Source organism: Tetrao urogallus, assembly GCF_951394365.1.
Source record: "Tetrao urogallus genome assembly, chromosome: 24".
NCBI classification, from domain to species: domain Eukaryota; kingdom Metazoa; phylum Chordata; class Aves; order Galliformes; family Phasianidae; genus Tetrao; species Tetrao urogallus.
Window position 1 is genome coordinate 1065033 of NC_136837.1, and position 26617 is coordinate 1091649.

Sequence of the window (26617 nt, forward strand, 5' to 3'; positions counted from 1 at the left end):
CAGGCCTGGGAAGATTGATTTAATTCCTCTTTGTTCATTGGTCATTGTGCAGGGAGTATTTATGCACGAGCCACACCACCCTGCATTGTGCAGAAGCAGACTTTCCCTTCAGCAAAGCACCTCCCAGGTCATGGACGGAGCTGGGGAAGTTCTGGTGATGTGGCAGCAGGGCTGGGAGGAATCAGCTTGGGAAGATGGTCCTCCTGGAGCTGCATTTATTACTGCCCTTAATCACAAGGGTGCAAAGGGAATGGGAAAACCTGAAATCCAAACCCAGCTATCCCTAGATATAGTCAGCACTCAGCAAAGCATTGCTGTCACCAGATTGCAATGGTGGGCACGCACCCAGTGTGTGCAGATGTTTGCTGGGCTTGGCAGGGCTGGGAGGCTGCGAGGGTGAGACCTCAGCTGCTCTGCTCCAGGCTGAGCATGTCCTGCAGAGCAATGCCTGGAGTGCAGGACAGAAGGGTGCTGCAAGGAGAATGGCACCAAGGACCAGGCAGCTGGTCCTGCACACACAGCCCTTGCACATGCTGTGGTTATGCTGCTGATGAACATAATGCGTGAACACTCAGGTCTTGCAGGCACCCAGAACTCTCATATCTCCACCTGAGACTCCACATCTTGCCTTTACCCATGTGCTGTTATATGCTCATACAGAAGATCTTCCTCTGTGACTGATCTACCCAGCGCCCTGAAAAGCTCTCCTAAGGCTTGAAGCCAGATGAAATCCCCTCTGCCCATCCAAAGCCTTCTCCTCCTCCGACATTGTTTTCATCTCCCCCTCCCCCTCTCCTTTTTTACTCTCAATAAAAACATAATTACAGGCTTTTAAAAAAAGCAAATTATAGTGACATACTTTAATTATCTCCAAGCAGTGAAGGACTAAATTACACAGTCAGGGAATCGGAGGTTACCTAAAAATAAAGGCAAGAAGCTTCATTAAATGCTAATTGCAGCTTTTGCCGCTGAAGTGAGACTTCAACACAATCTGCCATTGACTCTCTTGGCCATACAGAGAACATCACTGCTGGGGCTGACCCTCCATCGTGGCCATGGATGCTGTGCTGAGGGCAACCCAAGGGATTGGCACTGGGGTGCTCCCATCTCCCTTTGTGGCCCCATTGCTCCCAGCACTGTGCATCTTCCATCTGCTGATGGTTCCAAGGCGTTGCCCACCCCCTCAGTATCACCGATGCATTTATCACAGCTCTCCTGCCTCCTCCCTGCCTTCCCATAGCCAAGGAAAGTTGTGCTCAGACTCTCTTCTGGTGCCTTCAAAGCTCCCAGCGGTGCTACAAGAGCCGGATGCTCTGCGGCAAAGGTTTTGGTTGGCATGGCTCTCGCTGGGAGTGAAGCTCCCTGGTGCTGAGATCAGCCCAACCTGCTCACAACAGAGCACAAACACAAACTCTGCTGCTTTCTGCTCCCAGCGCAAGCTGTGCCTTGTTCCAAGCTCAGAGCTCCAACTGGGGCTGTGCAGTTCTCCCAGTGGGAGAGGAGATGGCTGGAGACCTGTCCTGGAGCAAGGGATACACCATTGGTGTTGTATCCTCCACCTTCCCAATCCACCTGCTTCTTCCAGATTTGCTTACACATGAGTTCTGCTATGGCTTCAACAGGAGGGTTCCAGCCCCGGCCGGTGGGCAACCGAGAGACGAGGCTGAGAAATCTACAGAGAAATGATTTTGTGTTTCCATCTCCTATGGAGTTGGCCTAATTGCGTCACTGAAGTCTGTAATTTGCCTCTTGCAGAACAGAGTTAATGATGGGCTCCACGCTGCTGCCTCGCACGAAGCATGCACACACAACTCCAGGACCTAACACACAACAGAAAGGGACCCCAAAAGCATTGAGGGGGAGCTCAGAGGAGGAGGTGGAGGATGAGATTTGAGCAGGTGGACCAGGGAGGCAGCGCTGCCGTGGGCTCCTCCTCCATTTCTCAGCTTCCATTAGCAATGAAGAAACGTGCAGGCCAACCCCAGGGGGAACTCGAGCAATTAGTGCTATTTAAATTCAACAGTCCTTCACAGGAATAAAAGAAAAATCAGAGCAATGCTTTTAAGATGGAAAAGAGGCAAGTAGAACAGCAGCACAGATTTCAGTACAGGGACCAAAAATACGTACGTAAAGTGTCAAAAACCAGGAATTCGCCCCACCAGAACACTCAGTATCTATCTTGCCTTCCAATATGTTAAGCAAAACTGAAATCAGACCCTAAGAGATGCCAGCTAGCTCCCGAAAATGCCCCAGCAGCCTCTGCAGATAGCAGCACCGCAGCCCAGATCTGCAGCGCTCCATATCCATCTCAATTGCTGATAGACTGCTCCCTTTTAATTAGCTTTCATAATCAAATAAGCGTCTAGAATTAAGCGGCACTGTGTCATGAAATGCCATACAAAATTAACCAGCCGTGTTCGGAGGTCACTGCATCTGCCAGCGCTGGGAGGGACGCAGGTCTGTTTAGCAGCATGCAGGAATGGTGCCAGCAAGGGTGGGTTTTGAGTGGATAAAAATGGGGCCAGTTAAAATTCCGTTCCAAGACCAGCGAGGTTGGACTTGAGCAAATATTTTGTGTGTCTGCTTAAGAGCTTCTTTACATCTTTTAGGCTGCAAGTCTGTAAGGAGTAAGACTGAATTGCAGCAAAGCATGCTTACACCAAAATAAGTGCCCACATGAGGACTCTTTTGATTTAACACTCCACCAGATCCATCAAGAAATCAGGGTAGCTATTGTGTTCAAACAGGGCCTGAAGCAAGAGGGGGACATGAATCTGCTTGAAACTGCATTCAAAAATTGGCCGAGTGACTCCTTGCTCAAGCATCAGAAGCACCGCTTTGGGATTGGCCCTTGGAGCCCAGAGCCCACCATCCCTCCAGCCCTTAGTGCAGCTCAGATCCCTTTCTGCTACAACAGCTGCCTGGGCACGGGGCTGGCTTGGATCTTCCTCCTGCTCCCCAGCAGTCTCCAGGCTCTGCATCGTGCTGTGAGCCTCCCCAGATCATCAGAGACCAAATGAGCACGAGGATCTGCTGGGTGCCAGCAGGTACTCTCCATTTACATCTCCCCTGGAGGACTCAGAGCATCCCATATGGGAGGAGAGTAACCCTCATAGGAGCAAGGAGATGCTGTAATTAAGGTGGGATCAGCCATCCCCATCACTGTCAGGCAGAGTTTGGGGTGGAAAGCTGCTTGTAAAACCAGCAGATTGGTAACTCAGAAACAGAAACAGAGTCAGAGACATCAACTCAGGTTTTCTGGGAGCCCTCTGAACCAAGCAGCATTTCGCATCCGATCAGACAGTGATGGATGTAGCAGGAGCAGAGCAATTTTTCCTCCTGAGGAGCTCTTTTGACAAGTGTGATCTTATCAAAGTTCCAGGCTTTTCATTATATCCCTTTTTTCTCTCCTACCTCCTGCCTTCCGGCCGTGTTCTGCCCTCCCCACACTGGCAGGGAGCAGTGCAGTGCTGACGGCTGACGGTCCCTGCAGCACTCAGAGCAGCACTGAGACCTCCCCTGGGGGATGCAGGCACAGGAGTGGGGCTAGGGGCTGCAATCAGGTCTAGAAACACCCCAAACTGGATAACTTCACTGGGAGGAATACAGCTAAAGGGATGGGAGGACACCTCAGCAATCTGAGGGAGGGATGCTCCAGCCAGCTGCTGCAGAGCACCCAAAGCAACGGCCTGCCCCAAAGCTGGAGGCAACTTTCTGGGGCAGCAGCATCTGTCCATGCCTCATTTTCCCACTTCCCATCTGATCTCAGCAACAAAGTGGAGCTTGGAGCAACCACTCGTTACCTTGCCTTTCCAAGTGCCCTCCCAGAGCAGACAGACAAAGGCACAGGAAGCGACAACCCCAAAGCCCTCCAAAGCTGGGCTTTGCACCATGTCTGGTGCAATGCGCTGCTCCCAAGGCTGGCACTGGGGCCACATCCTCCACACAGGGAGCATCAGGACAGGGCTGCAGTGAGCCAGAGATGTCGTAATTAACCCAGCTGGGTCCTGATGGAGGTGCAGCTGATCTCATCTGTGAAAAGGGGAAAAAAAGGGAAAATACCTTTGTGCACACAGAGCCATCCTTGGGAAAGGGCAAACAAGGAGACCTCATCCCTTTCTGCCCCAGATTCCACCCCAAGCCATGAGCATGTCCTGATGTGATGCTGGGCCATTTTCTGTCCCTGTCCCATCCCAATACGTGGACCCACCCACAGAGAAAGGATGCTGAGCCCCATCCCAAACCTTCCCCCCATCCCAACTCCTTCACCAAACAGTCACCAAGAGGCAGCAAACGCCGAGTGCAAAACCATGGTCTTTTATTAGAAATCTCCTCGTATAAAAATGATCATGCTCTACACAGTCATCGAATAATTCATAAACATCCAGGCACTGAACTTTGTAATTCTGTGTGTGTGTGTGTGTTTGTTTTTTTTTTGACTGGTCGGTACATAAAGCAGACATATTTCAATCCATATGGTCATCACATACATTAAGTAACCACCTATAGAAATCAGCACTTTGAACACAGTCTAGGTTTTACTTTATTTTTATTTCATTCTCCAGTTATTTTTAATTATTTTTTTTTAATTTTATGTATTTTTTATTTCTTTTTCCTTTTTGCAACATAGAGAATTTGGTTGGAGAAGGGAGAGTGAAGGGGGACGGAGGAAGATGGGGACAAAAGAAAACGGAAGAATTTATTAAAAATAAAACAAAAGAAAGAAAACAGAAGGTTCTGCACAACCACAAACAACCTCACGAATTCCAGAACAGGGAAAATGTTGTTTTTTTTTGCCAAGATACAGGAAAAAAACCCAAAGATTCGCAGCAGTCTGTCCCCTCCTCCGCGCGCTCCATCCCCTCTGCTCCACTGTTCCTCCGTGGGGAGGCATGCATCGTCACGGTGGTCGGTGCTTAATTTCGATTGTTTCTTGATTTTTACTTTATTTTTTGCTGCTGTTGATCATCTTCCAATGGGAGCTCAGCCCCCAGCCCGGCCCAGAGCAGGACCCCACTGTCACCTCCCTGTCCTGCTCCCCGCTGGGCTCTGCTGTAAGCGCTGGGGTCGGCTCCCCCCGCAGCCTCCCTCTGTGCCAGGCGGTTGTGATGGCTGCAGTTAAATCGCATGGTTGCTGTAGCTGACGTAGGTCTGCTTGGTGGACAGTGCTGAAAAGAGAGACAGTGGTGAGCTGGGCAGAGGTGGTGCTATCTGCCCGACCACCCTGCACGCCGCCTGCCCAGGGATGTGGTGGGGTCACCATCCCTGGAAGGGTTCAGAACAGTGAGGATGTGGCTCTGAGGGTTACAGTTAGTGGGCATGGTGCAGCTGGGCTGGGGTTGGACTTTTCCAATCTTAGTGATTCTGCGGTTCTTCATCCCATCCCATGACCCTGATCTGGTCGGGGAGATGCTGGTGGGGTTTGTTCGTGGATCCAACCAGTGCTGGCTTCCTGCGATGGCACAGAGCTGTGATGGAAGGGCTGAGCCCTATAGACAGACCATCCTGAAGCCCTAGGATGTGCCCGCCAGCCAAATCACCTATCCTCTGCAGACAGACCTGCAGGTGCTCCATGCTCCCAGCATCTCCTCCTGCCCCAGCCCTGCTCTGCAGAGGGTGAGAGAGGAGTGCACGGCAGCATGCAGCCAGCGCAGCCCCATCCCAGCCTGGGATGACTGCACCCCATATCCAGGTTTGGAGAACACCCACACAAACTCACCATCACCATCCCAAAGCCACCAGCCCTCAGCATGGAGACAAACACAGCAGGGAGCAATGGCTACAAAGCCGCACGTGTCCCAGATGCACTGGACAAGCTGCAGCCAAGCCCAGAGCCAGGAAAATGCCACCGAATAAGAAATTGCCCAGCTCCCTGCAGGGCTGTGCAGCTGTCCTTGGGCTGCAACCACAGACCAGGGAGAGCTGTGGGCAGCGATTCACAGCTTTTGGCTCTTCTTGGTGCTGCAGCCAGGCACGATGCTCTGCAGAACCCACTCCACAACATCCCCACGGATGACAGCAGACACCTTCAGCCAAGGACACAGGGAATGCCAGGGCCCTACAAGCAGTACAGAGGCGTCCTTTACGCAACCCACGGGCTCTGCCATCCACACAAGACACCTGCATGCCCACTCTATGCTGTCCCTCTGTCTCAGTGCCTCGCTGACAAATGAACCTCACTGCGGATTTTCGACTGGTATTCCCAGATAACAATTAGATAGGCCATAAGAAATTAGAGCTGACAGAGCTATTTGTTAACTGCAGTGTTTTCATAGCCAATCTGCCCATATCAAAGCCCTGTGAATTATTCATTCTGTTGTTTATTTAAGGATACGTGACCTGCTGGTGACAGAGCGAAGAACAGCCCCTCTGCCTGGCACTGACAGCCCCTCAGTGCCTCCTGCACCAGCAGCAGTGTCATGTCAGGCTTGCTGCTCTCTGCTGCACACCCAGCTCCCCAATTCCCTATGCGCAACACATCGGAGCTGGAGATGCAGCAGACAGGAGCTCAGCTTCCTGCTCCCAGCACATCTCAGCCTTGGAGGCTGCTGTTCCGAGTCCCATGGGGAGAAGGATGTTCAGCACAGCAACAGAGAGCACATGGGAATGATGTGGGGTTGGATTGTGGATGAGATGCTCTTGGCTGGAGGGAGGTGATGCGCTGATGCTCCTACAGCACCACTGACAGCAATGTCATGGGGAGCCTGGCTCCCCAAATGGGGGCTGCTCTGCTCCCAGTGAGCCCACAGATCCCCACAGACAAAAGGGGATGGGAGGGGAACCCTCACCCACTGCTACGTTGGGGTGGGACCACAGACCACAAGGAGCTGTGACAGCATCTGACAAAAGCAACTTCCAACATGGAGAGAAAAGGGCTCTGACCACATAGCTGCCTTCCACAGCTCACGCTGGTAGATGAAAAGAGTGGATTAAGCAGGGAAACTGCCCTTGGAGACGCATAGAGGGCTACAGCCAAGAAGAGCCATTGCACAGGAAGATGTGAACACATGGCTTATACGGATGATGCCAAGGGATATGAAATAGCTCAGACTGGGAAGGGAGCGAGAGTGGGATTACAAAGGAAATCATGGCTGTCTGTGGAATAGCAGTTTGGACTCCATCCCACTGATGCTGGAATCCAGAAACTGTGGTGGTGCACGAGGAATGCTAGTATTTCTATGGGGGGTTTCTCAGATTTAGCCCAAATAAGATTTCTCTTCTCAAAGCACCTCAACAGGATTGGCTCCAACCATTTATTCCTCCTGCAAGGCTCTATTTTTGGAAACCCAAATGCAGAACAGTCACACGTTCCCTTTCTAGGGATTTCCCAGGCTTCTTTCTCCACATCAGAGCTGTGTCCCCAGGACAGCCTCAGCCCCATCTGGGTTCTGGGGGCACCCATCTTCCCACCAGACCCTATTATGGACTTCCTATTAGATCCTAACAGCCTTCCTATTAGGATCCTTTCCCAGATGCTCATTGCAAGTGCACAGATTTCAGCAAGCCCTGGTGTCTCTCATAGCAGTGGCAGCATATTTCCCATCCCAGCCACCCACCAGCATTTCCCATGGGATAACGCACGTGGGTTTGCAGAGGGGATGGAGGGAGTGGGCAAGATAAGTCCTATCTTATCCATGTGGCTACAGTGATGAAAAATTGTGTTTTTAGAGTGGGAATAAGCAAATGGAGAGGGAATCTGCTCTGCCAACAGGCAGGAGATGATGTTGTCTCCCATTACAGATAACCAGAGCACACCTCTTGCCTGCACTCACGCAGTGCAGCGTAGCATGGCTGCAGCCTGCCAGCTGCCCCACCACCACAAGCCACATTACCTTGTGTTTCCAGGTTTTCACACAGCTCTGATTTGGCCTCTCCATTGGGACGGAAGCCTCCCTTCTGAGAGAACTTGTTGGACATGGTGGCCGCCGTCACCACCGCCTTCAGGCTCCGCTTGCGCTTGGGGACGTTCTGCTCCGGGTGGAAGAGGATGATGTACACCTTGGGCATGTAGAGCATGCCCAGGGACACTGAGGCACTCAGACTCACCGAGATGGTGAGCGTCGTGGTCTGGATGTACATCTGCAAGACACAAAGGGATGAGCTCAGTCCAACACGGCTCACCGGGATGCGGAGGGAAATGGGTGGCGCTGGTGCCACGGTGATGGGCACAGGGAGGACACTTCATCCCTAGGGCCTGGAGCACCCACAGCCCCACCACCTCCCACCAGGTAATCCCCACTCCCCAGCTGGTTCGTGGGCCGTTGTCATATAAGTCACATATTACACACCGACGTTGCCTTTCTGCAGTCAAAACTAATTTCACGCTCACTGTCCAGGACTAACAGTGACAGATGTTTTGCAAAATGAAAGCCCATTAATCTGACTGTAGAATAATCCATTTTTCTATGGAAAGTGTTTGGCAGTCTCCTCACAAGCCAGGGGCATCTGAAGCAGGCAGCGACAAGAGGCAAAAGGATCCTTTCCCCCCTCCCATCCCCACCTCTCACCCATCCCTTCTCCATCAGCATCCCCTCCTATGCTGCATGGCTCACGCCTGGGTCTCCCCTGGCTGAGCAGGGAGTGAGCTCCAGGTCTTCACGTGCTTTGTGCACACACTGTTTGTTTTACTCCAGCTGTGCACAGATGTTGGGGCTGCTTTGCAGATCACTAACAAGGAGGTTCAATGCACTTTCTGAACCTTATCCTAGAGCTGTCTGGTGCACGGGGTTTCTTCTGCTGCTGTTTCATGGGATCTGGGGGGCAGAGCCCAGAGGCACCCACTGGTGTGCCCCAGCTCCTGGCAGCATTTTCTGGAGCCCCAGGAGCAAGAAGTTGCCTCAGTGCATGGAAGGTCTATAGTGCTCTGCAGGGATAAGGTACAAGGAGACACAGCTCTGTCCCATTCGTGAGAGCCAGTGGGAGGCAGCAGCTCTTGGCCAGGGCTGCCATCCCACCCCAGGACCTGCAAGATCCAGATGCAACCATACAAAGAAACCTCTTGTTTTGTTCTCCCCTTTTAAGAGGAGCCACAAAATCCCCAAAGCCTTCCAACTCAGCACAAAAGCAAAAAAAGCACCAAAGCTTGCGGTGAGTCAACTGCAAAGTTTGGTTTGTCCCCAGAATAAAACCTATTGCTGTCACATGCCAGTTTGTTTGTTCCACCTTCTCCCTATATGCACACAGAGCCAATTTAGGCAGATTTTAGAAATAAAAATGTCACTTCATCAGGAAAAGTCAAAACAGCTCTCTGTGCCAGAATATCTGCTCCTTTATTTTATTTTTTCCCCCTACTCCTGCTTCTCTTATTGGCTGAAGCTCTCCAGGTTTTCCCACAAGTGTCCTGGAACAGAACTGCCAGCAGTGAGGGCAGCGCTGGGTCAGCAGCTCCAGGACCCCAATCCCTGCCCTGGGGACCAGGGAAGCTCGATGTGACATCCCTGTATCCCACCATGGATGGCTCTGCTCTCTGGCCCACTGCTCTCCAGCAGATGCCTTTTGGAGGAGCCTCGCTCTGCAGCTCTTGTGTTACATTCCATGCTGTTGACTCCCACCCGTGCCTCAAGATTTGGAGGCATTTTGGCGATCAGGGAGCTCTGCTCTGAGCCCCTCCCAACCCCCCATAGCACTCTGGGGGTCTCACAGGCGCACCATGGCTGCCCTCACCCTGAGGTGCCATTTGCTACAAACAGCCCCATTTTCAACAGCCGGTGCTGGTGTCACACCAGAGCAAGCCCCCTTTCTTGGCTCAAAGTGGAATATTTTAGCCTGGAGTCTAAAGGTAACAACAAAGCACTTCACACTGAACCTTTGGCCACACCACAACATGGCCATGTCGTGCAATTTTGGTTCCCACTCTCTCAGTTGGGTTCCAACCCAGGGCCTTCCTTTGCCCTCCACTAAGAACATCTGAGCTGCCCCCAAAGCCCTTTGAGATGAGCATTGTGGTGGCAGAGGACACCACGCTTCCCCCTTCAGCAGCATCCCTTTCTTCACTGCCTGGATCAGAGAAACCAACCTTTTTCTTAGCCAAGATGCTGCTGCATCCAGGGACCTCATCAACCCTAAATAAGCCAGCACAGATCCCCAAACCTAGGCACCAATGACCCACGTTCAGCATCATCTGGCAATAATCACACATTCCAAGAGGCCGAGCAAGCTGCGCAATCAGCATCAATCTCAGCCCCTGCAGTGGGTGCTGGGGAAGGAAAATCCCACTTATCCCTTCCCCAGCAGCACTAAGCAAACTGCTGGACACTCCTTATTCATCCTCTCTCTCTCTTCTTCCCTTGCTGAAAGCAAATGTGATAAACAGAGCACCAGACAATGACACCGCTGTTCAGCTGCTGCCTTATCAGCGCAGGAAATTGTCTCTTTCTTTAGATCCTCTGTTCTTGCTATTTCTGTAATCCACTGGGATCGGTGGGGATAAGAGGTTCTTTTGAGCAAAGGCTTGGGGGACTTGTTGTAATAATATGCCACCTCCATGCAAAGTTGTAGGCACGAGGCAAAGAGAAATAAAAGGAAAATGGGGATTTTCATCCGCATTTGGGGTTGTGGTAGACGGGCTGCGCACTGCTGGGAGGTTGCCCCACAGCATCCCAAAAACTCCACAAAACCCAAAAACCTGTGCTCTGCAGGGACAGCAATGGAGATGAGTCCAGGCAGCACAGGGGCAGAGGAGAGGGTGGCCCTTCCCATGGGGATCTGAAGGCACCCCACAGAGCACCCCATGCAGCGCCAACACCGCTGCAGGGCAATGCCCATACAAACACCCCCAGCTTCCACCCCACCGTGCAGGCTGCACAATGACATTTTTGGACCTTTTTCTCCCTCAAACCACAAACCAAAGTGGCAACACTGAGGCCAGCAGCACCAAGCAGCACCCAACGCGATCCATCTGACTGCTCCTCTCCCTGCAGCCACCCCGTGCCCCAGGGACGTTCCACAAAGGCACCTACAGCAGCACATCCTCATCCTGAGCCAAACCACCACCAACCCTCCTGGGACAGCTCGGCAGCGACAGGCATTGAGAAAGAGACCACATCCAAGGGGAGTTGGGAACATCACTTTTTCCGCCTCTAATCAGCTTGTTAGCAGCCTAATAACAGAGGAGCCCTGCGCGTTACAAGCCCCCGAAGTGAGGCACAGCCTATTGTCGAATTGCTACTTGACAGCCAGCTTTCGGCAGCCCTAAATTATCCCATGACAAGCTGCAGTGAAGAGGTGAGCAACCTTGCGCATAATCTACAATCATTATCATTTCCATCTTTATTACCCACAGTATGCCAAGCACATTAAGGCGGCTTTAAGGGAGCTTTTGTTTTGCAATAATTTCTTAAAAAACCTGCTTTCTTGTTAGTATCTCCCCTGCCATCTCATCAAAATGGAAATGCTGCGAGAGGCTCCATTTATTTCCTTTAATTCTCCTTCACTCCTCTATCCAGAGCAGGATGCCTTGGTAAGGGATTTTTAGCTGAGGCAAAGCTCAAGGTGTGAGTACAAACTCAGTGCTCTGAGCAGAGCCAGCACTCCAGGACGCTTGCAAAGCCCAGTGCCCACAGCAAAAGATCTGCAGCAAGCCAACTCTTGTAATACGTGCTTCCAAAATGCACTGCTTCAGCAGCTCGGCATCAATGGGGACGCACTCAGGGGATAATTACCCTAATTGTGATGGATCCAGAAGGGGAATCCGAGTGGCAGTCACCCTGGGGATGTTGATGCCAGGGATTTGTAGGGAATAGCAGCAGTGAGGTTTATTTGTTGCAGGCAGCGCAGGGCTGGCAGGCGTGAGCTGCTTGCATGTAACACAAACGCGATTCCCGTTCTGTCTGGCAGGCAAAGGGGATTTTTTCTCATTCATGAGATTTTTTCCTTTGTTCTCACTTGAGCATGGGTTTCATCCAGGCTGGTAGAGCACGCACTGCCCCCAGCACAGGGAAGGAGGCAGGCGGATGGGGTGGTGGGTTTCAGCAGACCCACTGCTCGCATTGCCCATCCTGTGCAGTGCTGCAGAGTGGCACTCAGAGCTCCAGCGGGGCCACACGTCCCATCACAGCCTGTGTGATTCGCAGCCACACTGAGGAATTTGCTGTCAGCATCGTGTTGTCAAACAAACGGGTGTTAATTAAAAGCGCAGCAAGGCGGTAATCGAGTGAGAAGGCGCAAGGTGCCGTGTGCCCCGCTGAAGTGCTGCAGGGTTCTGCTCCTCCCTTCCCTCATCTCCAGCTGCTCCCAGCTCTGGGGGATTTCAGAGAGCACTGATTTGGCACAGGAGAAAAGACAGGTAGAGGTCAGGGTTGCTTTTCCTTGGTGCTAATGACGCTGGGCCTGGACCTGCCCAATCCCCAGATGCCCCATGGGCCCATCCTCCCCACCCAGCAGCAGACAGCCTCTACCATCCTTGTTCAGAGAGAAGCAATGGGGATTACAGTGTACAGAAAAAGGGGGGGAGGGGAAATGACACAAGACAGGAAGGGAAGAATGAGGAAAATCACAAAAAAACCCTCCCGAGTGAAGCAGGGGTTTCAAATCAGTGCTTCCTACTACCATATCCAAGCCAGCAAGACCACGTCCTCATGGGTCCCTTCCAACTTAAGATATTCTTATGGTTCATGAAAAAGCATCCCTCCTTGCTCAGCCCCTTCCTGGCAGACCACAGGTCCACCAGCCACACTGCTCCCCTCCACCTCCCTTACCTTCTCTGCTGACTGCGACGTCCCAAAAAATATAGGGATGAAGGCTAACCACACAATGCAAGTAGTGTACATGGTGAACCCGATGGGTTTGGCTTCGTTAAAGGTCTCCGGGACCCCGCGGGTCTTAATAGCATACACAGTGCAGGTGACCATGAGAAGCATGCTGTACCCAAGCAAACAGATGAGGGAGAGGTCCGAAATGTCACATTTGAGGATGCCCCGAGCAAAGTGGGGGTTTGTAGTCCGCTGGTCCTCGTAGTCAATGACAGAGTGGGACGGGTCCACGATGAACCAGATGCAGACGCCCACGAGCTGCAGCGAGATGAGGCTGAAGGTGATGACCAGCTGGGAAGCGGGGCTGATGAACCGCGGGGCACTCACCGACTTCTTGCCCTGCTCGAAGATGCGGTAGATGCGGTTGGTTTTGGTGAGCAGCGCGGCGTAGCTGATGCTCATGCCGAGCCCGAGGAAGATGCGTCGCAAGGAGCACGTGCTCAGATCAGGCTCGGCGATCATGAGGAAGGTGGTGGCATAGCAGAGGAAGATGCCCGTCAGCAGGACATAGCTGAGCTCCCGCCCCGACGCCTTGACGATGGGCGTATCGTTGTAGCGCACGAAGGTGACCACCACGAAGAGGGTGGCGATGATGCCCACGATGGCAATGAAGACGGGTACCACAGCCCACGGGGAGCTCCACTCCAACTTGATGATGGGGATGGGCGTGCAGCTGGTGTGGTTCTCGTTGGGCCGCTCGTTGAAGTGGCACCGCTTGCAGTGGAACTCATCCAGTTGGTACTGGTAGCCATCGCAGCGCTCGCAGTGCCAGCAGCAGGGGATGCCTTTCACCAGCTTCTTTCTCTCGCCAGGCTTGCAGGGCAGGCTGCAGATGGAGCTGGGGAGCTGGCTCCCACCCCCTGGCCACAGCATGTTCTCCACCTGTGGGGCGAGATGGCACCAGGCCCACTGGTCATGTCACATCATAGAATGTTTGGGTTGGAAGGGTCCTTAAAGCCCATCCAGTTCCAACCCCTGCCATGGGCTGGTTGCCCTGCAGCAGATGAGGCTGCCCCATCCATGGCTTTGGGCACCTCCAGGGATAGAGCACCACTGCTTCTCTGGGCACCCTGTGCCAGGGTCTAACCACCTTCTGCGTAAAGAATTTCCTCCTAACATCTAACCTGAATCATCTTCTTTTCATTTAAAACCATTCCCACTTGTCCTATCACTATCAGACCATGTGAAATGTCGGTCTACCTCTTGTTCATAAGCTCCCTTTAGGTACTATGGAAAGCCACAGTGAAGTCTCCCCAGAGCCTCCCCCTCTCCAGGCTCCTCAGCCTTTTTTCATTTAAGAAGTGCTCCAGCTGATGCTTGAGCCAAACACCTGCTGAAGTTCTCCAAACCACAGCTTTGGCGGCCTGACTTTGCATCCAGGTGTCCCTTGAGTCTCAGATGCTGCAAGACAATCCCCTGCCTTACCTTCAGGTGGAGGTGGTCGGTCCAGTGCCCGATGACTTTGTACTCAGGAGTGGAGTTCCTGATCTGGTATTGGTAGATGTCGTAACGTCCTGGTGCATCTCCATTCTCATTGAAGGTCACTGGAGTCCCAGCAATGCCTACAGGAGAGGGACGGCTCAGCACCCAGAGCTCCCAGCAGCACAGAGTGCCATGAATGATGGCATCCAAGGGTTTGGTGTTTCACCCCAGCATGGGATCCTTGCTGCAAGCAGCCAGGACAGTGCCAGCCTGGGCTCCAGGTAGAAAAAGTGCTTAGGAAAAAAAAGGAATGAAAGAAAAAAGGAAAAGAGAGAGGAGAAAAGGGAGAAGAAAAGGAGAAGAAATGAGGGAAAAGAGAGAGAAGTGGGGACGAAAAGGGAGAAAAGGAGGAAGGAATGGGGAGAAAAGGAGGAAGGAAGGGGGAGAAAAGGAGGAAGGAAACCATTCCTGAGCCTGAGCTGGTGCAAGGACCATTTGGGGAGCCACAGTTCAGCCCAGCAGTCCCACCAAGAGCTGGAATTCATTGGTGGTGCCATGTAAGGAGTGCTGTTACAATGGCCATATTACCACTTCTTTTAAGAAAGAGTGAAAAATAGTTTTAATGTTAAGTCAACTAATAAACACTAATAAAAGGAGGGAAGAGAAAAACCAAGCAAGAGGGAAAAATAAATAGGAGACACTGCAGAGGAGATCACAGAGAGGAGATAAATAGAAACAATCAGGAGGACAAGACAGAAAATGTTTATTAAAGAGGCGGAGCAGAGGAAAAGATGCGTTTCCAGAGATCTGAGGACAGACAAGGGCACAGCAGCATGATGCTGTGGGACCTCTGCCAGCAGCGATGCAAGGCAGCAAGTCGTGGGTGCTGTGTCACCCATAGCAGAGGACACCCAGCAAGCAGGACTGGCTCCCCAGAGCCCCAGACCTGAGAAGTTGACGTTGCGGATGTACTTGAGCAGCTCCACGCCGTCCACCGGGTCCATCCTGGGGCACAGCCCCACCTTGCCGGGGCACAGGTTCTTGTGCATGTTGTGCAGAGCGTGTCCCATGGCGTAGACGGCGTCGATGACAAACTGCACCTTGCCCTCCTGCTCGTATGAGGAGTCCTGGCCGATCCGCTCCCGGTCTGCAGACACACAAAAGCAGTGCTGCTCATGGGGCACGCAGCTGAGAGCCCACATCCCTGGGCAGGACACAGGGCTGAGCTGTGTTTTGCATCCCATCCTCACCCTCTCCACCACTGGCACCGAGGGGCCATCCAGGAGCCCTCCATCAACACTGCTCGTCCTCTGTCACATTCCCAGTCCCCCCGTCCCCCTGTGCCCCTCGTGTTCCCCTCAGCAGCCCCACTCCTTCCTGACACTGCAGCCTCCCCTGCCAGCCCCGTTTGCAGGATGCTGCAAGGACCCACTAATTGCCAGCAACAGCTGCCTGCCTCTCCTGTCATAACCACCCTTTAATAGGACTGGAAACATGTTCATCATTTAACAGAAGACATCGATCGATGTAACATGCTGTTAATTACAGCTAAGAAAGCATCTCCCGCGAGGCGATGCTGCACCAGGGAGCCCTGACCCCAGGCAGACGGAAGGAGAGCTTCCCTGCCAGCAAAAGGCACAGTCCTCATCCTCCAAAGAGGCACAAGCATTCCATCCGAGGGCACCCAGAACTCATCCTGGTTCCACGAAGTGGAAAGGATGATATTCCCACGTCCCCATGCTGGGATGGGAACGAACCACCCCAGACACGAAGGTGCAGCTGACAGCACACTGAGGCAAATTGATAGCGAACTGACCAACAAGAAAAGATGATATCAAGGAGAGGGATTTATAGCCCATGCTTCAAAGTTATAAAAATGCTTTTGGACTTTGTGGGGATTACTCATGCGAAACCCGTCAAGTTATCCTTTCTTCCACGTTATTGACAGGGGCTATTAATCTTCTCACTCAACGTAGGGCCTCTCCCCACATTCATCTCAGCACGCAGACAAGCCACTCTATCTTGTCAAGATAATTACCCATTAAAGCAAGGCTGTAGCAGACTGCACGCGGGCGCTGAGCCTCTGGGGGTGTCCCAGCCCCACTGGTGCCCCCGAGAGCCCACGCACCACAATGGGAATGGGGCTGATGCTGAAGGAGACGATGTGGAGCAGGACGCTGAGGTTCATGATGCCGCGCTCCCGGTGCGGAGACAATAAATCTCCGTGAATCTCTCTGTCGATCGGGGCTGCAAAAGCGATGTGACCTCGCTGATTATAACAGCAGGGTCGTGCATTGTTCTAAAGGGCTGATAATTAATTTTCAAGTGCGTGAGGGGCCTCGGCGGGCACCTCTCCAAGGGCCATTCTCCTCCAGCGGAGGATGATTTCAGATCAACAGTAATTCTGAGTACATCAACTGACACCAGCATTCGGTAGGAGCAAAACAAACCCACACCCTTGGGCTTCATGAGCCCACCAGTTTGGAGAAGCTGTGGGGTTTAAGGAAAGCAGAGTCCATCTCTGTCATCAGCCCATCTCTGCCCCATTTGCAGGAGCATTTTGTCATCTCACTGAAAACAAATAGGGCAAATCCTGCCCTGCTGCTCCTGTTGGGGCTGTGCTGGAGAACAGCCATTGGTTGCCACAAAAAACCAATGCCATACTGGGGACAGACTGGATAGGAACAAAACTGGGAGAAGAATTGGAGGACTGGTAGGTTGTCCTGCTTGGTGGCGGGCACCTTGCAGCCTGGTTTGGGGATGCAGAAGCAAAGTTGCCATTTCTCTGCACGGTTTGGGCTCCTCCCACACCAGAAGCTGAAAAGTCCATACAACTCCTTCTGCAAAACCACCCCAAACGGGTGTTTGCATCAGCCTTGCAAAGTGGAGTGCACAGCACTGCATGGGCTGGTTATTTACTTCAGGCCCTGCGTTTTTTCCCCTCTGTTCATCTGCCAAGCAAATGTTTGGGAGATAATTTATTTTCATAATTATTTATTATTATTTATTATTATATTCTATTATTATTTATTAATTATTTATAATTATTTGTTAATTTTCATAATTTATTTCCCGACAAATTCAGATAATTTAAAGACAGTCCCCCTAGGACATTTGCCATGTCATGGTTTCAGCTGCCTTCACTAATACCTTGGCCCTGAAATATCGCTTGCTTAAATGCTACATTACTATGAAGACATCAGTGCTTTGCAAGACCTCCTCATGCATCTCTCAGCGCTGGGCATTCCCTGATGCAATCCACAAAAGTCAGGAGCTCTCGGATACCCAAGAGTGTGGACATGAGCACGTTTTCTTGCTGTCCATCCAGCTTAGCAAACTCAGCCCACACAACAGACATTAGGCTGCTTGGGGAAGCTGCAGTTCCAAAACGCCCTTCCAAGAGAGGCATCCCCAAATCAGATCCTTTGGGAAACACTTTCAAGGGTGAAAGTGCTCACAGCTGTGAAAGGAGATTAAAAAAAAAGAAAGAAAAGAAAAGAAAAGAAAAGAAAAGAAAAGAAAAGAAAAGAAAAGAAAAGAAAAGAAAAGAAAAGAAAAGAAAAGAAAAGAAAGAAAAGAAAAGAAAAGAAAAGAAAAGAAAAGAAAAGAAAAGAAAAGAAAAGAAAAGAAAAGAAAAGAAAAGAAAAGAAAAGAAAAGAAAAGAAAAGAAAAGAAAAGAAAAGAAAAGAAAAGAAAAGAAAAGAAAAGAAAAGAAAAGAAAAGAAAAGAAAAGAAAAGAAAAGAAAAGAAAAGAAAAGAAAAGAAAAGAAAAGAAAAGAAAAAACAGCCCCTTTGTGATCAAACCGTGCAGGCAAGGCCAGGTCTGTCACCCCACGGCACCAGGCTCCGATGTCACTCCCAAGGATGTGGGGACGTGCCCGTGTCCTCACGTCCTGCCAGCTGCAGCCTTCCAGCCACCAGGCTGTTATCTGTCCTCAGCCGGTGCCAGGCAGGCAGTAAATCTCTCCCATCTCTCAGTAAACATGTCACCTCCTTGAGCCTCCAAGCGTCACCTCGGCAGCAGCGCTGTCAGCAAGACAGATCCCCTGTTTGCCTTGTTTGCTGCATTAATCCCTACAAGCCCGTGTGAGCTAGAAGTGGCTAAAAACACCCCGTGGGGTTTAAGGAGAAGGTCAGGAGCCTGGAACAGAGCTCTGCTGGGGTCAAAGTACCCGAGGATGCTCCATTCCCTGCCTGCAGCAGCACAAGGGTGCGTCAGCAAAGCAGTCTGCAAGGAGACAAGGGCAAACAGCACAACAGCAAGTGCCCTGGGGTGCTCACCTCCTACCACACTACTGACACTACAATCAGATGCATTTTGCTGCCGGCAGTGCCTTGTCTGGGGCCTGCTCAGGTGAGATAGGAGCTGTTTGCAAGGGAATAAGGGTGCACCGATGGCTTTGTGACTTTCACAGGACAGCAGCGCCTCTGCCAAGGTGAGAAAAAGGCAGGTGTCTGAACTCTAATGCAGAATTTAGCCCAAAATTTGGGTGATGTGGTGCCTGCAGATGATGGAGTCAAGGGAAGGGAGAAGCACACGGATTGTGAGAGGCAGCGAGCAGCCCTGGGACCAGGACCGAGCACACACAAACCAAACACATTCCATGCATTTCCTAGGTCACACACAGCACACAGGGACGGTCAAGAGCATTTCTGGAGCATCATTCCCACATGGTCTTTTTGCTTAGTCCCAAAAGCCCGCTTAGCACCAAGCCCACCACTGGTGGAGCACCAATTGCCACGCAGCTCCTTGAGCTGGGCTGGCAGCTCCTGAGCAACAAAGACATGGATAAGTTGATAAGTCTAATGTCCACCCTGGGCATCATCTTCACATCCCCACAGAGCCCACATGACCCCGCAGCATCCTTACTGCTGGTTAGCAAACAAGCAGTGCTCCTTACTGGTGCACTTCTTGATGCTGCTGCCCTTCTTCAGCGCGTGTCGGCTCAGCTTGCAGTGGAAGTTTTCCTCCCAAAATTCAGCAAACCAGATGTTGCGGCGGTTGTTGTCCAGTGTCCTGCTGGAGAAGTAGCGATCGAAACCTGCCCGGGGAAGAGGGGACAGAGGGGGTGAGCCCCTGGGCTGGTAGGGAGGTGCTCAACATGACCCCAAAGCCACCAAGCAGAGGGAAATGTTTTGGGAGCAATTGGGAAGAGTAAGACTGCAGGCGGTTTCGTCCCAGCGGCCACCCAAGCAAAGCAAGGAGGTGAGATGGGAAACTGGGGGCATTGCTCTGGGAAATGCAAAGCCTGCCTTAGCACAAACCTCGTGTTGATGGGATGCCATCAGGAGGGCAGCTAAGGAGGAGATGAGCAAACCACTGAGCACAGCTTCTTACCTTTGACAGACACACGCTTGGGCAGGATGGTGACAGAGCCCTCAGCCACTTCCTCCAGGTGCAGCACCGGGGAGATCTTGGAGCCCCAACTGTCTGAGCCCATCCAGATGAAGTGCCCTGTCTGGTTCGCCCTCTTGGCCGCTTCCAGCACTCTTCTGCAGAGAGAAAGCAACGGGTGCTGCTCAGGATTGGGATGCAGCTCTGTGCCCATCCCAAAGAGACAGCAGCATGGCATGGGAGTGAGGCTCAGACCCTTTTGCATCTCCCATTCCCAACACTCCATCAGCACCACACACACTGGGTACATGGGAACAAACCACTGCTCCGCTCCAACACTCTCCATCCTCTCCAGCCTGGGCACAGGCTGCTTCTCCCCATTTGCATATTTGCTGACTTCCCCCTTAATTACCCAATATTAAACTTTAAAAAAAAAATAATCAGGTTATGCTGCAGCAGGAATGAATTCAGCAGCACTGGAGAGCTTGTGTGCTCCCAGCTCTGATCAGCATGTCTGAGAACAGGAGAGAGCCATCCAGCACTGCCAGGGCCTGGATGAGGGCTGTGCCATGCCCTGGTTAAAGCCATGCGCTGCCACGTGCAAGCTGGTGTGTGAAAACCTCTCTTCACCCAATATAATCCTATTTGGATGGGTAAATGCTTGCAAACTCCAGTTAATGGGGCTTGCCATTTGCACAGCAAGGTAAATCCCCTGTTTCTCAACACACAGCCACGTAAATGTCACGTTTGCAGACATTTCTATTAAGGAAGGAAGGAAGAAACTCGGAGCACTTGCACATCTGATGTAAACTGATTTAAAATCGCAGTTTACCCACATTTACATAATGTTTGCTGATTAATAAATTAGATACTTAGGAAATCAGGGGTAGCTCCATGTGAATCACTCTGCTCCATCATCAACAAGAGTTTCATAAACACGAACAGGCTCTGAGCAAGCCGATCTAGCTGCAGATGCCCCTGTTCATTGCAGGGGAGCTGGGCCAAGTGGCTTTTAAGGGTCCCTTCCAACTCAAGCAATTCTGAGATTCTAAGAGCTGCAAGATGTCGCTGCATTTGTGGAGCTGCTCATCAGCTCCAGGCGTGGCTGCAGAGCTGGTGGGCAGCGAGGAGGGGACTCCAGAATCTGCACTAGTGGGGCTGAGGCTTTACAGAGCCAGCGGAATGCAGATTTCTCTCTGTTGAGCTCTGCGTTGCTGCAGTTCAATGGCAGAAAGCAGCCAGGTGGCCGGCTGGAAGTCAGCCCTGACAGATCCGTGCCACGCTGCAAGGTGCATCCCCTCCGTGTTGCACACATATCTGTCCCACCCTGCAGCACATCCTCGCCCACCTCCCAGCCCCTCTGCACCTGATGTCGTCCTCGTTAGCGAAGATGATGACCGCCCGTGCGTGGGAAGTCTCCAGGAGGCGGCGGATGATTTTGTCGAACTCTCCAGGCTTGGGCTCCCGTGGGATCTTGACGGATTGGGCCACGCACACACCGCCTGCAGCACAGACAGCCCGGCCGTGAGACCCTCCCAGTCCCACCCCACGTTTACAGCCCCGTCCCACAGCCCTGCGACGCACAGACGTGGGACTCCCCAGCCCACCTGCACCACAGCCAGGGGCTCCTCCCTGTGCCATCCCCCGTGGTCCCATGCGCTGACCCAGCTGCGCCAACAGAAGGTGATGTTCCCCAAACCCACCCAGAGCCAACCCATGGGAGGTCCCACATTTGGAGGCTGTCCCGCAGTGGCTGCACCAAGCCTGGGGATCAGCATGGGAGCACAGTCCCCACCATGGGGGACACGCACACGAGGCCTCCCCAGTACCTTTCCTCTCCTCTGCAGCCTTCAGTGCATCCTTTCCTCTCATCCAGCATCTCAGGAGCTCACCCCTGCTTCCCACCCACCATTTCAATCCACACCACATCACACCCCATCCCCAATGGGCATGAACTCCCTATCCAGAGGCTCAGGATTTTGAAACTGCCACCGTTCCCATGCAGAGCCATCACTTCAAGCACCAGTGCTGGCTTTTTGCAAAGGGATCTGCTCATCCAGTGGTCAAATACAGGACTTAGGAAGAGTCATTAATGGGACACAGCCCTGGCAGAGCCCTTTGGCTCTGGATTAGCAGCACAACCACATAAATTCCGTTCCCTGCAGCCTCACTCCATACCCAGACACCCTCAGGTTCCTTCTTCTGGGCTGGGGAGATTCTCCTAAGCCAATCACCCAGCCAGCCATGGGGCATGTGCAGAAGCAGCTAATTAAAATTAAAATTAAAAGAGACAAGGAGAAGCTGGCAGCTGGACGCATCCCTGCATGTAACTGCTGGGTTCCCAGCTCCAAAAAGCCAAGGCCCTCCTGCTCCAGCATTACCACAGATGCCAATAAAGGGAGAGAGATGAGAGAGAAAATTAAAGATTGCAGGACCTTCAGGATGTAATTGATGGTGTCGATTTGCATAGCAAATGACACAGCTGATATTCACCTGCCACTAGAAGATCCCTGCTCAAGCAAAGGTCAGAGCAATTAGCAGAGGGTTGAGATTCCCCAGATTACAGCACTGGGGAGGGGCAGGAGGAGGACAGGAGCCACTGGGATGGGAGGATTCAGTCCCTCCAGCAAAATGACGTCCTTTGCATCCCACTGGTGGAGAGGGGCTGATCCCGTTGGGCCTGGAGCTCTGCTCACTGCATTCCCAATGCACCCAAACCTCTGAGACGTTTCTTTTTTTTTTTTTTTTCCCTCCAGTAAGAAGAAACTGGGCCAATTTGCTGCTTGTTTCCCATCTGGGGAACCAGATGGATGGAGAGGAGGGAGTTGGATAAACAGATTCCCGGACAGCTCTGCGGGCAGCAGCCGGCAGTGCCAGCGGGACAGACACATCACTGCCCGGGGATGGTGGCTGTGCCTATGGAGCCAGTGCAGCTTAATTACAGTTTCCATAGCAATAGAAGGAGAAATTCCAACCAAAGCAGTAGTTTGCAAACACCAGAGCCTTCCAAGAGCCCGGTGCGGTCAAGCGGGAGCGCACACACTTGTGTGACAGTGCTGAGGCCAGCACAGCACTGTGATGCTTCGATGCTCCCAGCAGGGCATCCTGCTCCAGGCTCGCACAGCGCTGCATGCTCCTGCACACAGGTGGGCAGCACAGGGACACGAGGGTCCAAGTGTGCACTCAGCATCTGCAGCACCAACCCCTTCCCAGCGCGCTGCAGCAAATCCAGCTTTGGGATTTCCCTAGGGCAGCAGCGAGGGGTCTGCGTTAGGTTCTTCCCATGCATTCATTCTTCATTTATCTGCTTTGAGCAACACCAATGCCCAGAAAAATAAGGGGACAAACGTTGCCACCAGCAAGGGCTTGCTGCTTGCATGCACGGGATGAGGAGGTGGCACAAGAGATGGGCCCATAAATAAATAGGAAAGGAGAAGAAATCAATGGCAATTCAGAAGTGGCTGAGTTACGCAGCAGCTCCGTTAAATCACACTAACGAGGAAGGTAACAAAAAAAGGATACGGGCAATTAGGGCATAATGAGGAATTTATTACTGCAGCGGCTGGAGAGTGCAGGGCATGGGAGCGGGATGCAGCCAGGACAGCAGGTGGGAAAAGCAAGGAGGGAACTCTAGCAAGGCTGGAAAACTGCCCTAAGGACAGACAGCCGTGTCTGCAACCGCTTCCAGTTTATTAAAGCTAATTGGGGCTCTCTGTACTCCAAAATAGCAACACAGAAGTGGCCCAGGTGAAAGCCCCAGAGTCCTCCTCCACCCATTATGCAAACGCTGGCAACACCAATTACGTATTTTTTTTCTCTTTAATTAATGGTCTGGAAAAAGAGGCCAATGGCAGTGGGGGAGGCTGGGGCAGGGCAGAGCAGTGAGCATCTCAGTGCTCCAGCAGCCCCAGCTTTTAGTGCCTGCATTATTCATAGCACACACACACACCCCCCTCCCTCCCGCACTGCTGTAGGGAGGGGATTTGCCACGATGCTCCTGCTGTCTCCATGCAAAAATCCATTTAGTCAAAACACTCCTTTATGGCAAAGGAGCAGGGGAGGAGGCGGTGATGGCGATGCCGTGGCTGCTCTCCCTCCTCCAGCAGCGCAGTGTTGCGCCCTGCCTGTGGGGCCCTATGGCTGGGGAGGGGGCAGGAGCTGAGCTCTGGCAACACCTCTCCTCCCCCAGTTTTGAGGGAGAGCCAAAGAGGAGCAGGAGACTGGAGAAGCGCCCACAAGCAGTTGGGAGATACCCAATGTAAGGATGCTCAATTGCTATACTGCATCCTGTCATTGCTGACGTGCGGCACCAAAGGGTGCAGAGCATTTGCAGCAAGAAGCCTCCAACATGCAGAACGGGTCCAGCTGCACAGTTGCCATGGGCTGGGCCAGCACTCCTGCACCCAGAGCTGCAGCTCCCAGCTGGGACAGTGCAGACCCACAGCATCAGAGGGGGAAATACTCAGCAAAACACTCAGCACGTGGCCATGTCCTCCTTCCCACAGGGTCACCTCCCAGCATCCATTGGCCTCTCTCCCGGGTACTCTCCTCATTACAGTGGGGTTAACACGTGTTGTCAAACACAGGTCAGGGTTTAATCTCTACCATTAAGGGCTCGGTGGGAGCACAGCTGCTCCAGGAAGCGCAGCGCTCAAGTGCCCTCTTGATTGCAGGTAGATAATAAGCTTTTGCTGTCGCTAACATACACCATCAATCAGGGAGCGCTTTGCTCGGGCTCCCTGCAGAGCTGCAAAGCACTGTGCAAACGCATTGGGTTGGAGAAATGCGGGGGCTGACTCAGCTGTGCTGCAAACAGAGGTGTGTGGGGACCCCTCCGGGCTGGGAGCGCTCCCAGGGCAATGCGGGGGCATCGGAGCGCACACAGCATGGCTGTGGGGTATGTTGTAAATGGCTTGGCATGAGGAGCAGCAGCCCCGTGCTTGTTTGGCACAGGGATGTGCAGGGAAATTGCAAACCCATAGCCAAGCTGGGGCAGGAGGCCAAAGCTGGGCACCTCTGGCTGCTCCATCTCCCAGCAGCCCAAGTTGCCACCGGGTCACTCACTGCCACCATCTCTTGGTGTGGACCAACAGGGAGCACCCACCTCCCACACAGCCATTTCCCACATCCCTTTCCTAAAGGAGGCCAATTAGACGAGGTCTCCAGGCCCAGAGGTTTAATTGGCAAGTCGGTTGCTGCAGCAGCTGCCCTTGTGTTCGCTGTTCACATCACTTCCAAGCCTCCAGGAGCTGATGTGTTGGAGGAGCTGTTAGGGGCACAGCTCACTCTCTCATAGAGGCAAAGCTCCTGGCAGTGAGGACAGCTTTGGGCATGCAGGATGAGACACCCCACTCCTCACTGCAGCAGCTCTAATCACTCACTACTGCACAGCCTTATCAAGAGCAACGCCCAGAGGGGACTGTGTTACCCCACAGCTCCCAGTCCCACTACTGCCAAAGCACCTTCTCTAGCTTTGTCATGGGCAGAGCTGGGGACACTGTCCCACTTTGTCACCCCAAACCAGCCCTGATGCATCCCTACGTGCAGCAAATCTCAATGCACGTCACTGCAAGACAGGCATCTCTGCCCATTCCTCCTGGGGATGGAAAGCAGGGGGCAGAGGCAGCTCTCCCAGCCCAGTCCCACCAGACCAGTGGAATCCCAGACCCCTCAAATGCTTTACATCACATCGAGCCTCCATCACAGGAGGCTGCTGGCACTCACTGCCTGCCTTGGCCTTGGAATGCGTTCAACTGCCGCTCTTCAGTGCTTTGAAATCTCATCAGACGTTATGGATCTGAGCAATTTGTGTTTGCTTTTCAACCGCCCGCGTTGCTGGGGCTAAATCAGTAATTAATAAATTTGCAGCGGGGAAAAGAATGGGAAAAAAGCAACTCTTCCCTTCGCACCAGCCTGGACCCAGGGATGCTGCACAGTGATGGCACTGTGGGGTTCAGTGCTTCTGGGCAGCAAGACAGAGCACAGCCTCAAAGCCTGGGGTTACTGATGGGTACCATCCCCACAAAAGGACCACCTGTAACACACACCCTGCTCTGCTCCTCCCCTCATGGTCCCCCTGAGGCCACATTGAGGACAATGTCCCACCACGTGTCACCCCACTGGGAATGGGACAGGAGCCAGTATGTGCTAGAAATATTAACAGCCATGTGGGCTGCCTGCAAAGACCAGAGCCAGCTCCCAGCCAGCGCCCACCTCGACCACAGCTATCAGCTCCTCTTTGTCCTGCCGCTCTCCTTCCCCTGCTTTCCAGCTCACAAAGGAATTACAGCCAGATGTGTAACCAGGAACAGAGCAAAGAGACAAGGTCAGCCTCATGTACAGGCAGATTGCAGGCACACACACTACCCAAGCCCTGGGTCTGAAGGGAGCTGGGGGACATCGGGGGGTTTTGGCACCCACCAGCAAACAGCTTGAGGACAGCAAGGTTACTTTAGGTGGAGAAACTGAGGCAGGAGGCCATTCAGAGCAGTCTCCTGTCTGCACTGTGACACACAACACTGGCTTGAATAGAAAGAAAAGAGAAAGAAGAGGAGGGAATAGGGAAAAAACGACCAGGAAATACTGCAAGAGCCTGCAAGAATTTGGAAACACAGAGCAGCGATGGCACTAGAGCCTTGGTGTCACAAGTGTGCTCCCAGGGCCTGTGGAGCTCCCTGTCCCCATCCCACCCCTTTGTGTCTGCAGCAGGAGGATGCTGGGACCCGACCGTGAGCAGGGCTCTGCCCACAGGCATCCAATGGGCTGTGCTGCTGGATGGGTACAGCCCGGATTTTGGTCCCTGGGTAGAAGATGATCAGAGATGCACGGGCATCCCACCCACAGGGCACAGCACAGGGAGCTGCCCAGAGTCAGCAGATACCCATGGTGAGCCTTGTGCACCAAACCCATTGCCAGTGGTACCCAGTGTCTGCTTGCACCCTAAGATTTGGGAGCAGCCCACGTTTGGCGTTGCCCAAACTCCCTGCTCAGCTGTGAGTGTCAGAGCCCCTTTTGGGGGTGACATTCTGATGCATCAGCCAAAAGTAATGAGCCCAGCGCAGAGCAGAATGACAGCCATGGATGTCACATGGTAATGAACAAACGCATCACA

At 52.7% G+C, this 26617-nt stretch overlaps 1 protein-coding gene across 1 annotated transcript in view; it reads right to left on the reverse strand.

Moving 5' to 3' along the window:
* Positions 1-5118: 5118 nt before the first annotated feature.
* The window catches only part of GRM4 (glutamate metabotropic receptor 4), a gene marked incomplete at both ends in the record, with an annotated part of 33635 nt that continues 12136 nt past the window's right edge, over positions 5119-26617 (reverse strand). Inside the window, 8 exons of the mRNA XM_079546383.1 lie at positions 5119-5168; positions 7833-8079; positions 12696-13631; positions 14175-14311; positions 15118-15318; positions 19073-19213; positions 19510-19664; positions 20873-21008. Of these exons, the coding sequence (XP_079402509.1) occupies positions 5119-5168; positions 7833-8079; positions 12696-13631; positions 14175-14311; positions 15118-15318; positions 19073-19213; positions 19510-19664; positions 20873-21008 (2003 nt within the window). The remainder of the gene's footprint in view (positions 5169-7832; positions 8080-12695; positions 13632-14174; positions 14312-15117; positions 15319-19072; positions 19214-19509; positions 19665-20872; positions 21009-26617) is intronic.